Raw genomic sequence first — 18,013 nt, 5'->3', positions numbered from 1 at the left:
ACAAATAATCAAAAGAGGACTTAATTTATCACATTTATTTCTCTAATCATAACATTAAAACTGTCCAACAGCATTAACAAATCACAGATATTTAGAGATTGTCAGAAATTGGTTTTAAAAATTTGTAGGCCTGTTGTGACAAGCAGAATTAGGAGAGAGACATAATATACTCCCCTTTACAGAAAAAACTGACTATGTCTAAGTGGCCACTGCAATAAATATATTAGAAGTCCAATTTAAAGCCTATCTGAATAAAAAATACTTCAAGAGGTTTAAAAAATCTACTGAAAAACTCTGGACGCTCATAAGTAGTAACAAACCAATGTCCTGAATCTCAATTCTAAAGTTTCTAATCACAAAACCAGGGGATTTTAAAAAAAAATTAAAGACTAGAAAAACAAAACCTGTGTATGAAATGACATGGTGCAAAGACTGTAAATATGAGGATAGGTGACACACATATGTAAACGGGTAGAACAGAAATGCAACGAAGTGTAGGAAACAAGACAGATGCTGAGGGATGTGGTGTTTGTGTACTAGTATCTCTGATGGTGTTGAGGGTGGAAGCTCCACCCTGCTCAGAGCAGACCAATGTGTCTCAGAGCAGATCAGCGGGTCAGTTTTACTGTGCTGCCACCTCATATATCTGTGCCGCCCCCAGGGGGCGCGCCATGATGCCACCAGGCAACTAGCTCGCTCAGAGTGCCAGTCAGAGGTGTCCAGGTGTGCACTTTCAGGCTAATTCCTCCGTTTGATGCGGTACGGCTTTAGGAGTTAACCCTGATCCCTGAGATGAAGGGCAAGCCAGTGAAGACCTTCTTCTTGTACTCAACGTAGTCCTCTCCAAAGAAATGGATGAGAGAGATCTCTTCTTCCTCAATGCGCTCTCGAAAGAAGCGCCAGCTGGCGATCGTATATCCCAGTATACATATCGGGTTGCCCAGCATTATCTGGGGAAAAGGAGAAGCAAGAATACAGGTTTAAAACAAAATACTAAAGACACTAAGGTTAACATTAGTTAACGAGTTACACTCTTAAAAATAAAGGTGCTTTAAAAGGTTCTTCACAGCGATGCCATAGAAGAACCATTTTTGGTTCTACAAAGAACTATTCAGTCAAAGGTTCTTTAAATAACCATCTCTTTCTTACCTTTTTATAATCTGAAGAACCTTCTTTCGCCACAAAGAACCTTTTTGCGAAACAGAAAGGTTCTGCAGATGTTAAAGGTTCTTTATGGAACCATTTAGACAAAAAAGGTTCTTCTATGGCATTGTGAAGCACCTTTATTTTTAAGAGTGTAGTTCACCCAAAAATCACAATTCTGTTATTAATTACTCATGTTGTTTCAATCCTGTAAGACCTTTATTTGTCTATGGAACACAAATTCAGATATTTTTGATGAACCCTCCATAGCGAGCAAGTGTCCTTCCACGTTCAAGGCCCAGAAAGGTAGTAAGGACATCGATAAAATAGTCCATGTGACATGAGTGGTTCACTCGTCATTTTATGAAGCTACAAGAACACTTTTTGTGCGCAAAAAAAACAAAAATAATAACTTTAGTCAACAATTCTTCTCCTCTGTGTCACCCTAGCACCATTTTGGAGAGTGTCACGATGCATGTATGCACTTTTTTTTTTTTACTCTGCACTAACAGTATTCTCGTAGCTTCATAAAATCATGACTGAACAACTGATGTCATATAAACTATTTTGTCAATGTTTTTGGACCCTTGCTGCCTATGGAGGGTCAGAAAGCTCTTGGATTTCATCAAAATTATCTTAAATTTTGTTCTGAAGATAAATGAAGGTCTTATGGGTTTAGAACGACTTCGGAGGCTTAGTAATTAATAACAGAATTTTTATTTTTTGGGGAACTATTCCTTTAATATATAAATTAACACGAACAAACAATGAACAATACATTTATTACAGTATTTTTTATCTTTGTTAATGTTAGTTTAAAAAAAACTTTTTAATAAAATACTTGGTAAATGCTGAAATGAACTAAGATTAATAAATGCTGTAGAAGTATTGTTCATTCTTAGTTCATGTTAACTAATGTTCCTTATTGTACAGTGTTACTGACAAAACATATCTTTTAGACTACTACACTGCCAGTCAAAAGATTTGTTTTTATGTTTTTGAAAAAAAAAAAAAAAGTCTCTTATGCCTCTATTTACTCTATATAAAAAAAAAACAGTAATACTGTAAAATGTTACAATTTAAAATAACAGTTTTCTATCTGAAGATTGAATTTTCAGCAGCCATTACTCAAGTCTTTAGTGCAGGGGTCATCAAACGTGATCCTGGAGGGCCGGTGTCCTGCAGAGCTTAGCTCCAACTTGCCTCAACACACCTGCCTAGAAGTTTCAAGTATACCTATTAAGACCTTGATAAGCTGGTTCAGGTGTGTTTGATTAGGGTTGGAGCTAAACTCTGTAGGACACCGGCCCTCCAGGACTGAGTGTGGTGACCCCTGCTTTATTCTATTACTACTGAATGTTGAAAACAGTTTTTGCTGTGGATGCACTACATTAATGTATGATTTAAAAAAATATATATACTTTTATTCAGGAAGGACACTCTAAATTTATCAAGAAATTTTGTTCTTTTAAACTTTCTATTCATCAAGGAATCCTGAACAAAACTGTATCAAGGTGTCCACAAAATATTAAGCAGAAAAAAACAACATTTTTCAACACTGATAAGCACCAAATAAATATAAAACCATCATATTAGAGTATGAATATCATGAATTTCATAAGACACTGAAGACCAACACAGGAATAAATCACATTTTGAAATAAATGAATTAAACAGGGAACAGTTATTTTAAATTGTAATAACATTTCACAATATTACTGTTTTCACTGTATTTGTAGCAAATAATTACAGCCAAATTACAATTTCAGGGACACAAAAAATAATAAAACTAATTACTTATATTATTAAACATATATTTAAAAATAAAATATAACAACAACAATATATTATTAGTAGTAGTATTATATGTAATATATATAAACTAGGGCCGGGACTCGATTAAAAAATTTAATCTAATTAATTAGAGGCTTTGTAATTAATTAATCGAAATTAATCGCATTTTAATCGCATATAAGTATTTGACCTGATAACAGTGAGAAGTAAGTTTTTTTATATGGATTTTTATTATACCATTGAATAATGACTGAATACATAAGCTTAAGCAACAAAATATTGTTTATTTTTGTTCAACCAAGTCCAACAGACCAGTGCAATATTGCCATTAAGTGTAGCAATAGGCTCGATGTGCTGCAGTGATATGCGAATTCCTTGTTGCATAGCTTGCACACAACCATGCTCTTATCGACGCTTCCATCCATTCATTTTTTATAACAAAATTTCCCATCCACAGGGCCAACCAAAGCGGTCCCATCAGCTTTTTTGTCCATGTTCACTGTGGTTTGTTTTGCTGCGTCCCAATTCTCCTACTTATACTATGCCCTATAAGTATGTACTCTTTTTGTGAAGAAAAGTACATACTTTTGAGTATGTAGCAGAATAGTAGGCAAGCTTTGGGACATACTACCAAAGTCCCTTTAAGGCAAGTCATGTCACTCGGCGGCCATCTTTGAAACGCCTCTCGGGCATACAAGTGCAGCTCCTATCTGTTTGAATGGGAAAACATCAAATTCTCCAAAACTGTTCACCAAGCTTACGATTAAATTTCATATTTTAAATCTTCAAAGAAATCCAACAAGAACTGCCTCATAAATATGGTTCCTTGTGCTCCAATAGCGTGAAAAAACGCTTATTTTTCCAGCTAGATGAGCCAGTGCGCATGAGCAGTACTGAGCGCACGTCTTAGAGCGCCGACTGTTTCTATAGCAACCGGGACTTCTAACGGCAGCTGCAGTGACGCGCTGACTTTTCTAATCAACTATTGGCTCTTTCACTAAGAAGGTGGGGCTTCGCGGCCATAATGAGCGTTGCATTTTTCCCCATTCAAAACTACACGAGTGACATGTCTTGGGTATTCTATAGTCTTTGATACTACTTGCTTCTTTACTGCTTAACTGCTTCTTTAACGGACGCTCTGTTGCTTAGTTACCTGAATCCTGTCACTGTTTAAACTGCCCTGTCAATCATCGCAGTTAACATTATCTACATTTCGTTTAATTTAATTTCCTACCGTATTAGAGAAAACTTAAGCGGCACGTTCTTTAACGAGTCTTTCATGCCGAGAACTCTGCTCGTGTTTGCTTAATTATGCATTTAAACGTTAATGACCAAACCTATCATTATAAATGTTACTGCACATGGAATATAACGCGGATAACATTTAAAAAATATTTTTTATCAGGTTACACACTGATTATTTATCACTCAAACCCCTTTCTCTACCTGTCCGTTGGTCGCGCATATCCTCCATGTTTGTAGTTTTTTAACACTTTTTATGCGTGTTTGTAGTTCTAATCGAATCCTCGTTCGCGGCGCAGTGTGTTGTGGGCAATATTAGCCGTTAGAGTGTGCATTAATCGTTAAGTAGTAGACCATCCGGGAATCTTTGGAATACTTTTTTAAACATACTACGATTTGGGACGATGGACGCAGCTTGTCTGAACGCTAGTTGGTGCTCCAGTACAATCGGTCCGCCGAATCTCATCCAGTGAGAAACGTTCCGCGGTGCAAAACTAAGTGCGATTAAAATGCGTTAAAATTTTTTAACGCGTTATTTTTGTGTAATTAATTAATCTAAATTAACGCGTTAAAGTCCCGGCCCTAATATAAACATATGTAAACACATACATATTTATGATGTATATGTAATATATATTTATATTTACGTATAATTTAAATCATAAATATGAATATCTATCTAATCTTAAATATATATATATATATATATATATATATATATATATATATTATATTATATATGTATATATATATATATATATACACAGTACACACTATAGTAGGGTTGCATCGATCCGATACTCTGGATCGGTATCGACGTCAATCCAAGCTTTTTGAATGGATCGGATATCGGTGATGCGTGACCGATCCAAATTCGATACCGTTACCAGAGTTTGATTAAATAAATATAAAGAAATAATAGTCTACTGTAAAAACTATAATAATTCATACAAGAACACAATTATTTTAAAACATTGCCTTAAAAATAAAATACATTTAAAATCCGTTGCGCTGCTTACACAACCACATGTGACGTGAGTGTGACAGGCGAGTTCAGAGGGAACTTTTACATGCAAAGTCTACCTCAGCGCGGTAAACATTTCCCTGATTTGGAAATATTTTTCTCTTGATACAGCAGCTAGTAGCACTGCAAATTGTAATATTTGCAAGCAACACGCAAAAGAACACAAGGACTTCGCGAACCGAGTGACAGCTTTTAATACTTTCTTTGTAAATACTTTGTAAATGAGATATTGTTTAATACAGCAGTTAAATAAATAAGAAGTTATTATTAAATGACTTGCACTGTCTGACTATAGCACTATTGCCTGATTTTGCTCTATTTCGTCGTCAAAAGTAATCTGAAACAAGTCACAACTGAGCCGCTGCGCATCTCCATTCAAACACAGCAGTGTTTCGTTTATGAATGAACATGCGCTTTTAAACGAATCTAGTGAAATGATTCAATTTCCCATTCAAACAGAGAGTCACTTGCTTTATTACTGAATGAACCATCCGTTCAAACGAATGAAATGAATGAAATGATTCAGTAATTAAATCAGTGTCTTGCCGCCATCTGCTGGCAGATCTGTTCAGTTATTTATATCTGTAATATTTCTGTTTTCAAAATGTTATTTTTAAAACATTAATCTTAATATGAATTTGATTGCACTCATGCATGTATCACTTTTCCCCCCTTTTTTATCCAACAATGTGCAAGCAGATTTGGTATTTCTTGCTTTACCTAAAACAAATAAATCTTAATGACAAAGTGAATTGTATACATTCTTTAGTTTTGAAGGTAAAATACCCCCACTGATATCGGCCTGGTATCGGTATCGGGTGATACTCAGAATTTTTGGTATCGGATCGGATTTGAAAAAATGGTATCGTTGCATCCCTACACTATAGTATATGCTCAAACTTTTATTTTGGATGTGATTAATCATTATTAATCAATTTGACAACACTAATATAAAAAATTATAATTTTAAGTTGCTTTAGAATAATATGTACTGTGAAACAATCTGCCATATTGTGGCACTGAACGTAAACAATGCCAAACTCACATATTTTGCTGATTGTTTTGCTTCTAAAAATGGTCAGTAGTTATAACAAATTAAGAGGAAGTGTGCAAAAAACTGTTTGAGGAACAAAATGCGTCTTTGGTTGGTTAAACTGAACCAGGATTTCCAGGGCAAGAATTTTTACAACGTTTGTGTTTGTAAAATATTAGGCAAATATCTTAATTAATACTGCTCGTACATATCTTTACCACCTATTAACTTTGTTTTGTCAAAATAGTGTGCCCTTTCCTGCTTACTAAGGCCCTCTCTATATGATTTATCAGTTTCCACATATTTTTCCAGGGTTTAGACAGCAGAAATTAGCAATACAACATATTCAGCAGTACATCATTAACCGTGCAATCCATGCTGTTGTTTACATCTAATATGGTCCCTCATCCAGGTAACTAAGCAAACCGTGACGTAAGTGCAAACCCTCCATAAATATAAATTCCACTGAATTAATGGCTAATGTACCTGAGTGCCAATGCTCCAGTAAAACCAGCCCACATAGGAAGGATGTCTGAAGAGAGCGTAAACTCCAGTGGTGACCAGCACGTGGCTCTGGGCCTTCTCATTCTGCACTATGTGGTTAAAGTTGGATCCCGCTGTCAACATGGCAGCTTTGCGCAGACCCTCCCCACAGAGAACCATCAACAGACCCACCAGACAGAGCCAGTTCAGCTGCTTTATCTCTGTGGAGATGAAAAAAAAAAAACCAGAAAAACTGAAATTCAATTCTGGAAACCCACGGAATCACTTAATTTTAACAATGAGAAAAAAACTGTGAAAAATAATTCAAACCTGGAATAAGGAGCATTTCCACAGTGAACTCTATCCAGGAGGAAACAGCTGCTAAAGTGTACTCAACGCTATGGTTGAGCAGGAACGAGTCTAGAGATAGACTGCGCGGGTTGATGATGGCAGTAACCAGGTACTCAGAGTAGTGAAAAAATGATAGTGAACACATATACCTAGTGAAACAAAACAAAAGTCAATACAGAGTGACACTTCCTAGCAAAATACATACATACTTGTTTACAGTCCTTATGTATATTTAATGTGTAAATGAACCTCACATAGCCCTAAGCCATTTCACAACAAGTTGAATTACCAGCCAAAGTGTGTCCATGTTGTATCTGCAAAACTTAAAGTGAGACCACATCCAAAGGCAAATCCAAGAAAGCAAGCTCGAACAGCCACCTGATTAAGCAAAAAGTCAGGAAATTGAGTCAGTTCCTGATTGTGCAAGCAAACCCCCCACACACAAACAGTAAGCTGTCTTCTTGGAGAGCTTATTTATACTGACAGAGAAACCTATACGAGATCCCATTAGTGCTAATGTAATAGGATTATACCTCCACACAGGACATTACTAATGATAGAGTCCTGTAGGCTTTGCAACTACACATCTACTTAAATATTTTTATTTAAAATATGCATGTAGCAATAAGCAGTGGTTCAGTTACGCAGTAATTACACATGTGCTCTATCTGTACATCACCCATCACATCGGATTCACACTGTCTCTCTGAGACTTACCTTGTATAAAGGTCCCTTGTATATGATTAGCAGGAAGCCATTGATAACTGTGAGATACGCCGCAATAGCTATTTTCCCGTTCACATCGGTGAGGTAATCGAATATCCAGTCAATGTGAGAGCCGAATTTTACAAGTAAAGGTATTACGATGACCGCCAGTCCTGAGATAAAGCTAATAATACTTATCCTCCCTTCTAGCACCAACTTGCTGCCTGCCATGTTGAAAACAGCAAGATCTCGCCGAGAAATCTCGCGTGGCTTCAGAGCTCAAGCTGGCTTTGACAGCTTTTTCACGCTCACTGAACTGTAGTTATGAATTCATTTATCCTGATGTGCGGCTTTACTTTTAAAAGAGTCAATTATTCAATTATTATTATAAGTCGAAGTAGTAGTAGTTATATTTTTAAAACTTAAGGAATCGTTTTCATTTCAAGCTTTCGAAACTAAATAATAGAAATAATGATCAATATAATAATAATAATAATGTGTGGCGTTAAGATAGATAATACATATTAGGCCTATAATGATATCAATAATGCATTTAATGTATTTTTTCAAAATCATACAAATTGCCTTAACTTACACACATTATTGTTTCCTTACAAAGTTGTTAATGTTATATATGACCCTGGACCACAAAACCAGTCATCAGGGTCATTTTTCGAAACTGAGATTTATACATGATCTGAAAGCTGAATAAATAAGCTTTTCAAGGACAATATCTGGCAGAGATACAACTATTTGAAAATCTGGAATCTGAGGGTCCAAAAAAATCAAAATATTTAAAAAATCGCCTTTAAAGTTGTCAAAATGAAGTTCTTAGCAATGCATATTAGGCCTACTGTTAAAAAATTAAGTTTTGATATATTTACGGTAGGAAATTTTCAAAATATCTTCATGTAACATGATCTTTACCTTTCCTAATGATTTTTGGCATAAAAAACGTTAATTTTGACCCATACAATGTATTTTTGGCTATTGCTACAAATAAACCCGTGCCACTTGTGACTGGTTTTGTGGTCCAGGGTCACATATAAAAATATAAAAAATTATTATTATTATTACACAATGCATTTTAATGACAGTAATCTTTATCATGCAATGCAATTAAAGACTGAATATTACTAATAAAGCAATAATACCAAAATGTTGATTCAATCAAGATGTGGAAAAAGGTCCTACTTTTAATCAACAACCTACGTATAATAAAATGAAGAATTAAATATTAATCTACAGATGTAAAATGTAGAATTTAGAATGTGATGGTGGTGGTGGTGAACGCTACAAAACATACTGCCAGAGTCAAATCAGCAAAGCACAATATTTCTCCTGTAATAACATATGCATGGCTCAAGATGAGAAGCATTATTTCACCGTAGCACAAAGCAGTTGTAGAGTAATTCAGATTTGAGCTGAAAGAAAGATTTAATGGTTTAATAATGTAAGATGGAGATCTCCCTTGTGTCCTTCTTTGTGTGTCCATTCCAAAGCTGCTCGTCTGATTTGAAGCTGGGGACCCGGCAGATGTTGCAGTTGACGTTGCAACATTAAATAGACTGTCTTTGCATGCTCAAGTCTATCTATTCACTACTATTCCATTGTGTACTGTTCCAACACTCAACCACATGTTACAAAATACAAATGACTTGATAAATGATTTTATGTTACATAATGACTGTTTTTCAATCTTAATGTTACACATATTATAACACAGTAGCTTGTTTGAATTTAGCTGGCCTTGTAGCTATACATAATATGTTCTCCTGCAAAATACAGCTGTTTTACAAATTTAAGAAACAATTATATTCAGGAAAGCAGTCAAAGGATATACATAAACATGAATAAGGATGAATATAAAATGTTCCAACACTGTGGAAAATGTAATCACATGCATTTGTAAAGGAAATTCGTTTAAACAATAATGAACATGCCACGGTTTAAGCTTATACCCTCGGGAACAACACATTGTCCTTTTTTGCGTGTGATGCGGTAATGCCTGTGTAATTTAGCATAGCACCGAAGCCCTGTGAAAACAGGGAAGGAACATTTTAAATATGGTTTCTACTTTGTCAGCATGAGTAATAATCCGCTCAAAAAGAACTCTCACCTTCCTCGCACATGCAGCTATCATAGCACTTGTTGTTGAGGCCACGGTTGTGAAGCTCACATACCTGTTCTCTGAGATTGCAGCAAGACCCTGAGAAAGTTCATGAAAAAGATTTGACTTCATCAAATTACTTTAAATTATATCACCTTTTACCATGTATCTTATGCTCACCAAGCTGAATTTATTTGATTATAAATACAGTAAAAACAGTAATATTCTGAAATATTATTACAATTTAAAAAACTCTTTTTATTTGAATACATTTTAAAATGTAATTTATTCCTGTGATGGCGAAGTCATTACTCCAGTCTCTAGTGTCACATGATCCGTCAGAAATCGTTCTAATATGATCAACTGGTGCATGAGAAACATTATTTGATGAATATAAATTTAAAAGAAACAGCATTTATTTGAAATGGATATCTTTTGTATCATTAATCATGTCTTCACTGTCACTTTTGAATCTTCTGACCTGTATATTATATTATATTACAATCTACTCAAATTACAAAGAGAGCAGATACAGTATAAGGGGCTCAAATAGAAAAAGTCACCTTGTAGACAATCTAGGTGATGTTTGCAGCTCCTGTCTGATGTATGTGTCACAAGTTCAGTGCTGGGGCTTTTTGTGGCCTCTTTGTCAGAACCTGGATAGAAATAGACTGATAGTGTTATGAATATATTTGTAATTCATCAACACTTTATACAACAGAAGTTAAAGGGGTCATGAACTACAAAATCAAAATCCCCTTGATCTTCTGACATATAATAAGTCATTATACTATAAAAACATTCTGTAAGTTTCAGAACTCAAAACTTTCTCATTAGTCCAAAAACAGCTCATATTGCAGCCAATCTGCCAAAACAGCAGGTTGAGGAATGTGGCACTTTATAATGTAATAATAGTGTGGCTAAACACCGCTTCCGCAGAAGAAGACTGATTCAAGCAGCATGTAAATAATGAGAGAGGTAAACGCAGGACTATGCAGAAATCAAATGATAGACACACAATTTTTGCTTGGTTGGAACAGCAGCTACGCTAATTATTTCTCTATTTGTTTCTCTGTTTCTGCCACAGGATTTCCATCCCGTGGTAACTAGGAATTACACAAGATTCAGCCCGGATTCAGAAGAAGAGATGATGCCAACCCCTCAGAGGACCGCCGATGATGCCAGCCTTGAAACAACATACAGCACTACACCATTTTTCTACAAGTTTGATTGCAACACATAATCATTACTATTAGTGTTCATCATCTGTTTTTGATTACACCATTACTATTTTTAAATATTTATACCATATGTACATCGACTTAACATACAGTAGTCACCACTAATAAGCTACTAAATATATTGTAGTAGCCTACATTTTTTGTACAGCTGCTTTGCAACGATTTGTATTGTGAAAAGCGCTATACAAATAAACTTGAATTGAATTGAATTGAATTGCATAAAGATGGCTCAGAAGATTACCTTGTACAGTGCAATGCTGTGGAAAAGCACAGTCTTTCCAGACCGCATCAGTTAGAACTTGGACCTTTGTTGACTTCATTTTACCTTGGATTCATATACAAACAACGCACAATTCGACGCTGGATTCTCAAAAAAAAAGTGTCCATCTATGAAGGATATAGGCTGTCAAACATACACAACTATTAGCCAATCATAGCAGTGGGCGTTTACTCCCAAGTCTACAATCTGCCACACCTAGTCAAAAATCTTGATAACATTCTGAGTGGACCTCAGAGAACAGTACAAAATAATAAAACAGGTGGTTTTAAAGCAATTTAATAACAATTACTCTATTTTATTTTTGCATATTAGGGCATTTGACACTTGACATTTGACACGTGTTTTCCATGCAGTATAGGGAAACATTTGCCTAATAGTCTGAAATAGCTCATTCCTGTGGCCCCAAATGTAAAGTAATACACATTACTGACACTCTGATGAACGATGTAGCATATATTACACACATTTGATCTCAGGTCACCATTTCAAATCAAGCATACTTAAAAACTGAAACTCCCAACATTAAAACTTAGAAACATAAGAGCAGAAACAATATGTCTGTATTTTTATGTGGAATATTGACCTACCTCGCTTCTTAGAAAATTGCTTTTTGTGTGCAGGCCTCATATCTTCATAATCAGTCCAGTCGAAGAAAGCCATGTTGAAAGTGGGAGTCAAATCTCCGCCTGAATAACTTCCGACCTGAGGTGCAAAACATATGACTATATGAGGTGTTGAAATGACACTTTTTCATATGAACGTACACCAGTCAAAAGTTTTTGAACAGTAAGATTTTAATGTTTTTAAAGAAGTTTCTTCTGCTCACTAAGCCTGCATTTTTTTACTCTAAAGTACCTTTACTCTAAAGTTTTACTATTTAAAACTGTTGTATGTTTGAATATATTTTAAAAATGATTTATTTCTGTGATCAAAGCTAAATTTTCAGCAATTTTCGGAAATCATTATAATATGCTGATTTGCTGTTCAAGAAACATTTTTATTCTTATTCTTATCAATATTTAAAACAGCTGAGCAAATTTTTGCAGGATTCTTTGATGAATAGAAAGATCCAAAGATCAGCATTTATCTGAAATAAAAAGATTTTGTAAGATTATTCACTATACCATTAATTTTTTTAGGGAAAAAAAATTATAGAAATGAATACTTCAATTTAGCGAGGATGCTTTAAATTGATCAAAAGTGATGATAAAAACATTTATAATGTTACGAAAAATTTCTGTTTTGGATAAATGCTGTTCTTCTGAACTTTCTATTCATCAAAGAGACCTGAAAACATAATAATAATAAATGTTTTTGAGCAGAATATCAGAATATTTGCATGATTTCTGAAGGATCATGTGACTGGAGTAATGATGCTAAATTGAAATCACAGGAATAAATTACATTTTAAAATACATTCAAATTGAAAACAGTTATTTGGATCAAACAAATGCAGACTTGGTGAGCAGAAGAGACTTCAATTATATCACGACTTCTTTGAGGTTCATTGGAACAAATTATGGTGGTCTGTTTTATACCTTTTGAGCCACTAAACAAGAAATTGTTTCACGTGTGGATTTAATTGATGGCATGAACCTATTATCTCCCATAATGTAGGTCATTGGGATTCAATTTTATTAAGCCTGTTTCTAGACACTGATAAATGAGAAGCTGAGATATTTTTTAATCAGCATGATTGAGGAGATTGATGATGGTTACCTGTGGTTTACTGGAGGGGGTTGGCTTTGTGGAGGGCTCCCCACCGGCTGCTGCAGTCACGGGCAATATGAAGGAGCCAACGGTGGCTGCAGGAAACACTGGCTCTGTGGGACTCCCAAAGGAGTTTTTATTGAACCTTTGATCAAAAGAAACCCTCCGTTTCTTCCCTGATGCCAAAGACTCTATGCGAAGAAAATGCCAAGTGGATAATTAAGAAATGGCAAGACAGTTATGAAGCAGTTTTACTTTGGAAAGTTTGAGGCTTTCTTTTTACCTTCATCATCAGTCCTAATAATGTGCCCTCCAAACATATTGCGACCAGTGGGACGTCTCATTGCCTTCTCTAGGGTCTCAGCACCAGGAGAGATATTCAGCTGCTCTGAAATTAAAGACTCAAACCCCATGGAGGTCTTCTTTTTCGGAGCGACTGCCCGTCTTTTATCTCCTGGTTCCATCTCTAAGCGGACGGGACTGAGGCCCTCCAGGTCTGGCCCTTCATTTTGGGTGTGGAACACAGTAATGTGAGGCCTCTTTCTGAGCTGACCAGCAGTCATCCTCTCCTTGCGACCACTGTGCTTTCTGTGATGACTGTGGTGATGTATGGATGCCTCTGGCCTGGGCGGGATAATGACATTGTCGCTGAAGACTTCCATGGCTGAATTGTAGCCTGTTTCGGTGCTTAATATCATGGTCACCAAGTCAAGGAGGACAAATGAGCCGAAATACCAACATAAAGGCGCCATTCTAGGAGTAGAAAAGAATAAACAAATAATACAGCATTAAACAATAATGAATCACTATATAATTCCTAATACTTTTGCTTTCTATTTTAAAATCTACTTTAAAATGTAATTTATTCCTGTGATGCAAAGCTGAATTTTCATCAGCTATTATTCCAGTCTTAAGCATCACATGATCCTTCACAAATCATTCTAATATGCTGATTTATTATTAGAATTATCTATGTTAGCAACAGTTCATTCAGTTCATTGTTATGAACCTGTGATAATTTTTTTCAGGATTATTGGATGAATAAAAAGTTAAAAAGAACAACATTTATTTAAAATAAAAATCTTTTCTAACAATACAAGTCTTTGCTATCACTTTTTATCAATTTAACATGTCCTTGCTAAATAAAAGTATTTATTTCTTTCAAAAAGAAAAAGAAAAAATGTACTGAGCCCAATCTTTTGAACAGTAGTGTATATTGTTAGAAAAGATTTATTTTTTAAATAAATGCTGTTTTTTTTTTTTTTTTTTTTAACTTTTTATTCATCAAATAATTCTGAAAAAAGTATCACAGGTTCCAAAAAAATATTAAGCAGCACATTTGTTTCCAACATTGATAATAAATCAGCATACTGGATTTCTGAAGGATCATGTGACACTGAATACTGGCGTAATGATGCTTAAAATTCAGCTTTTAATCAAAGGAATAAATTAGATTTTAATGTATATTAAAATAGAAAAACTTTATTTTAAAACGTTATCATAATACCATATTTTTGATCAAATAAACGTAGTCTCGATGAGCATGAGAATCTTTTTAAAAAAAATGTTCAAATACTGATCCCAAACTTCTGAACGGCAGTGAATATATATATATATATATATATATATATATATATATACAGTCAAGCCCAAAATTATTCATACCCCTTGGCAAATTCTGACTTAAAGTTACTTTTATTCAACCAGCAAGACGATGTACAAGAGGCATCATTGTGAAAAAAAAAGGCTTTTCTATTGATTATTGAGAAGGGTATGAATAATATTGGATATGCCACTTTTTGTTCAAATGTAAATAAAAGATAAGTAATAATTTTTTCCACAATGATGCCGCTTGTACATCGTCTTATTATCTTCTGGGAGACGTCTGTGTCATTTCTAATGAAAAAAAAACCTTGCTGGTTGAATAAAATTAACTTTAAGTCAGAATTTGCCAGGGTATGAATAATTTTGGGTTTGACTGTATGTATATATATATATATATATATATATATATATATATATATATATATATACTTTTACTTCAAACTGGCTAAAATCCCAGCCTCAGCCAAATCAGAAGTACCGGTACTTAGGTAGAAACCCATAGGAGCCTAATAAAAATGCTTATTTTAAAGAAAAACGTTAGATGGACTTAGAAGCTTTTGCATTTGAACTCTTCATATATCATTTTAAAGATTAATATTCCTGATGGCCTGACAAAATGCAGTGAAAGGGAGACTGTAATAGAATGTCAGTTTCCAAAAATCTGTTCTTATTTTAAGCAATGTGTCACAGCACAAAACAAATGATTTTGATTGAGCCACTGACTTTGAGACAGCTAAATGTTGATGGGCAGAAAATTCCTTCTGTTCACACATTAGATCTTCAAAAAAACACCTGGTCTCACCACAAGCTTGTAGGATTCAATGCACACTGTAAAGGAAAAATAATGTCCTGAAATAAACCAAAGCAAAGCAGCTTGACAGACCATTTGATGTTATGTTGCTCGTCTTTTTGTGAAGATTTGCAGAGCTTTGGGAGTTGTGCCAGGGTCTTTGATCTTGACACCACTGGACAGCACTGAATATATGTTGGGCGAAGATTCTGCATAAGCAATGGTGTCTGGGGGAGTTTAGAAGCGGTATATTCCCTATCTGACTTATTACAATATAATATTCAAACAGACATGTAAGCGCATTCGCTCCAACTGTAATTTTTCTAAGCATCTTAGAGATGAGGATGAAGAGAACTGATCCAAGCCAAGGGATTTTTATCCTCAGAAAGTGGATTATACACACTGAGCAGATGAGTGTGACTAATTAAACAAGCGAATTTAGCTTTCATGTACTGACAGACTAGAGTTGTGACAAATCCAACATTTCCTATCTGCTGCTGCATTTACATATATGAATAGCAAAAGTTGGAGATTTATCCGAGAGCTTGTGATTCAGATGCTATAGATAAAGCCTGAGGATTAAAAAAATTAACTGGAAAATGATTCAGTTTAGTTGAACTTTTTCAGATGTTGGCACAAAATCATCATATGTGACTTAAGTAGCACGGGTATATTTGTAGAAATAGCCAAAAATACATTGTATGGGTCAAAATGATCAATTTTTTTAATGCCAAAAATCATTAGAATATTAAGTAAAGATCATGTTCCATGAAGATATTTATAAAATTTCCTACCGTAAATAAATCAAAACTTAATTTTTGATTTTGGTAATATGCATTGCTAAGAACTTAATTTGAACAATTTTAAAGTCAATTTTCTCAATATTTAGATTTTTTCGCACCTTCAGATTTTACATTTTCAAATATCTCGGCCAAATATTGTCCTATCCTAACAAACCATACATCAATGGAAAACTTATTTATTCAGATGATTTTAAAAATTGACCCTCATGACTGGTTTTGTGGTCCAAGGTCACATATACGAATTGCAGGAGGCACAAAATCTTTGACAAAGTTCAGAAAAGTATCTTTTAAATTAGTTCACATAACCAATATACCATAAAAAGAAAATGTAATCATTTGAAAGTTATTGCAATATTACTTTTCTCTTTGAAGCACTGCATAATTTATCAGAAAATAAAACAAATAACAAGTGTCTCTCTGTTTCCTGTGCACTTAATTATTCAGATTCTGCATATGCAACTAATCATGTGTCTTTATTCATTTCAGGATCCCATGCTGTGCACGCCAACGCTGCTCAGGAGCCTAAAAATATCAAAGCTTCACCCCTTTCTCTCATTATTCTGTGTAAACAGTGACATGATTAATTCATTTGGGAATCTGGGCTTGTTCTTCTTAATACAGAGACTCCACTTTTCCTATTACGAATACTGTCGCAAAACTATTCACTTTGGAAGCAACTGTAATATGCATATTATATTAGACTTTGGCAATACGTTTCAACAATTTCTGTCGAAATACAAAAATGCGTTAAGATGATGACACATTAGTATTAACCTCTACTGATCTATAATAGTTTAAACACGGCAGCTTTGCACACCTGTGCCCTACAAAACAGCTCAGTACTGACTAAAGAACAATAACAAACATTCAAGAGAATAGAATAAGGAAAAAGTGATCACCTGTTCTCCGGTGTGTGATCCGTTCTTTCTGGTTGCAGTCCACAATGAGCGCGTGTGTGAGTTGTGGAGGACAGAGCGCGCGCGCGTGTGCGTATGAAGCGCAGTCTGGAGATCTCACTGAAGACTGCGAGTCACGGGCGTCGCCTAACCCAAATACCTGAACAATAGAAGCGCTCTCATCCGATCATACTGACTCAACCAATGGTATGTGTGACGGTTTTTTATGGTTTAGGTTTTTAGAAAATGTTGGTCACACTTTTTGTTTACATTATGTATGGTAAGTAATCCTTTATCAGTTATCATTCAAAATTTAGTAACACAGTTTTCATATACGTAGTCTTCAATAGAGGGTTTGTCACTTATGTCACGATTTGGTCAGTTACCTGGATTCTCGGTCATATTGGAGATACTCGGATGTAAACAACAGTATTGATTGCACGGTTAATGCACTACTGAATACGTTGTTCTAATTTATGCTGTCTAAACCATGGGGGGAAAAAACGTGTGGATGCTGCTAAATCATACAGAGAAGAACTAAGAGTAAGCAAGAAAGGCGCAATATTTTGACAAACTAAAGTTAATAGGTGGTAAAGATACGTATGAGCAGTTTTAATAAGATATTTGCCTAATATTTCATCTACTTGACTTGATAAAAACAAACATGAATGTTGTCAAGATTCTTGCCCTGGAAATCCTGGTTCAGTTTGACCAACCACAAACACCTTTTGTTTCTCAGACAGTTTTTTGCACTCTTCTACTTTTCTTGACAGTTTATAGTACTCCAAATGTTTTTCCCATTC

General features: G+C 34.9%; 2 protein-coding genes across 2 annotated transcripts; both read right to left on the bottom strand.

Moving 5' to 3' along the window:
• Window positions 1–20: 20 nt before the first annotated feature.
• On the bottom strand, window positions 21–8,034 carry icmt (isoprenylcysteine carboxyl methyltransferase). The gene is made up of 5 exons (XM_073823296.1): window positions 7,788–8,034; window positions 7,360–7,448; window positions 7,050–7,219; window positions 6,723–6,940; window positions 21–950 (listed from the first exon to the last, which is right to left on the bottom strand). The coding sequence occupies exons 1-5, from the start codon at window positions 8,004–8,006 to the stop codon at window positions 768–770; spliced, it is 879 nt and encodes a 292-aa protein (XP_073679397.1). The 5' UTR covers window positions 8,007–8,034; the 3' UTR covers window positions 21–767.
• Window positions 8,035–9,193: 1,159 nt separating this feature from the next.
• On the bottom strand, window positions 9,194–17,316 carry draxinb (dorsal inhibitory axon guidance protein b). Its single transcript, XM_073823416.1, has 7 exons — window positions 17,214–17,316; window positions 13,400–13,869; window positions 13,126–13,307; window positions 11,994–12,108; window positions 10,449–10,541; window positions 9,895–9,984; window positions 9,194–9,811 (listed from the first exon to the last, which is right to left on the bottom strand). Exons 2-7 carry the CDS (start codon window positions 13,866–13,868, stop codon window positions 9,699–9,701), a joined length of 1,062 nt encoding a protein of 353 aa, XP_073679517.1. The 5' UTR covers window position 13,869; window positions 17,214–17,316; the 3' UTR covers window positions 9,194–9,698.
• Between the last annotated feature and the right edge of the window lie 697 nt (window positions 17,317–18,013).

The sequence above is a fragment of the Garra rufa genome, chromosome 18, assembly GCF_049309525.1.
Source record: "Garra rufa chromosome 18, GarRuf1.0, whole genome shotgun sequence".
NCBI classification, from domain to species: domain Eukaryota; kingdom Metazoa; phylum Chordata; class Actinopteri; order Cypriniformes; family Cyprinidae; genus Garra; species Garra rufa.
Note: the sequence above shows the minus strand (reverse complement) of the source record. Positions and strands in the feature narration are given on the sequence as shown.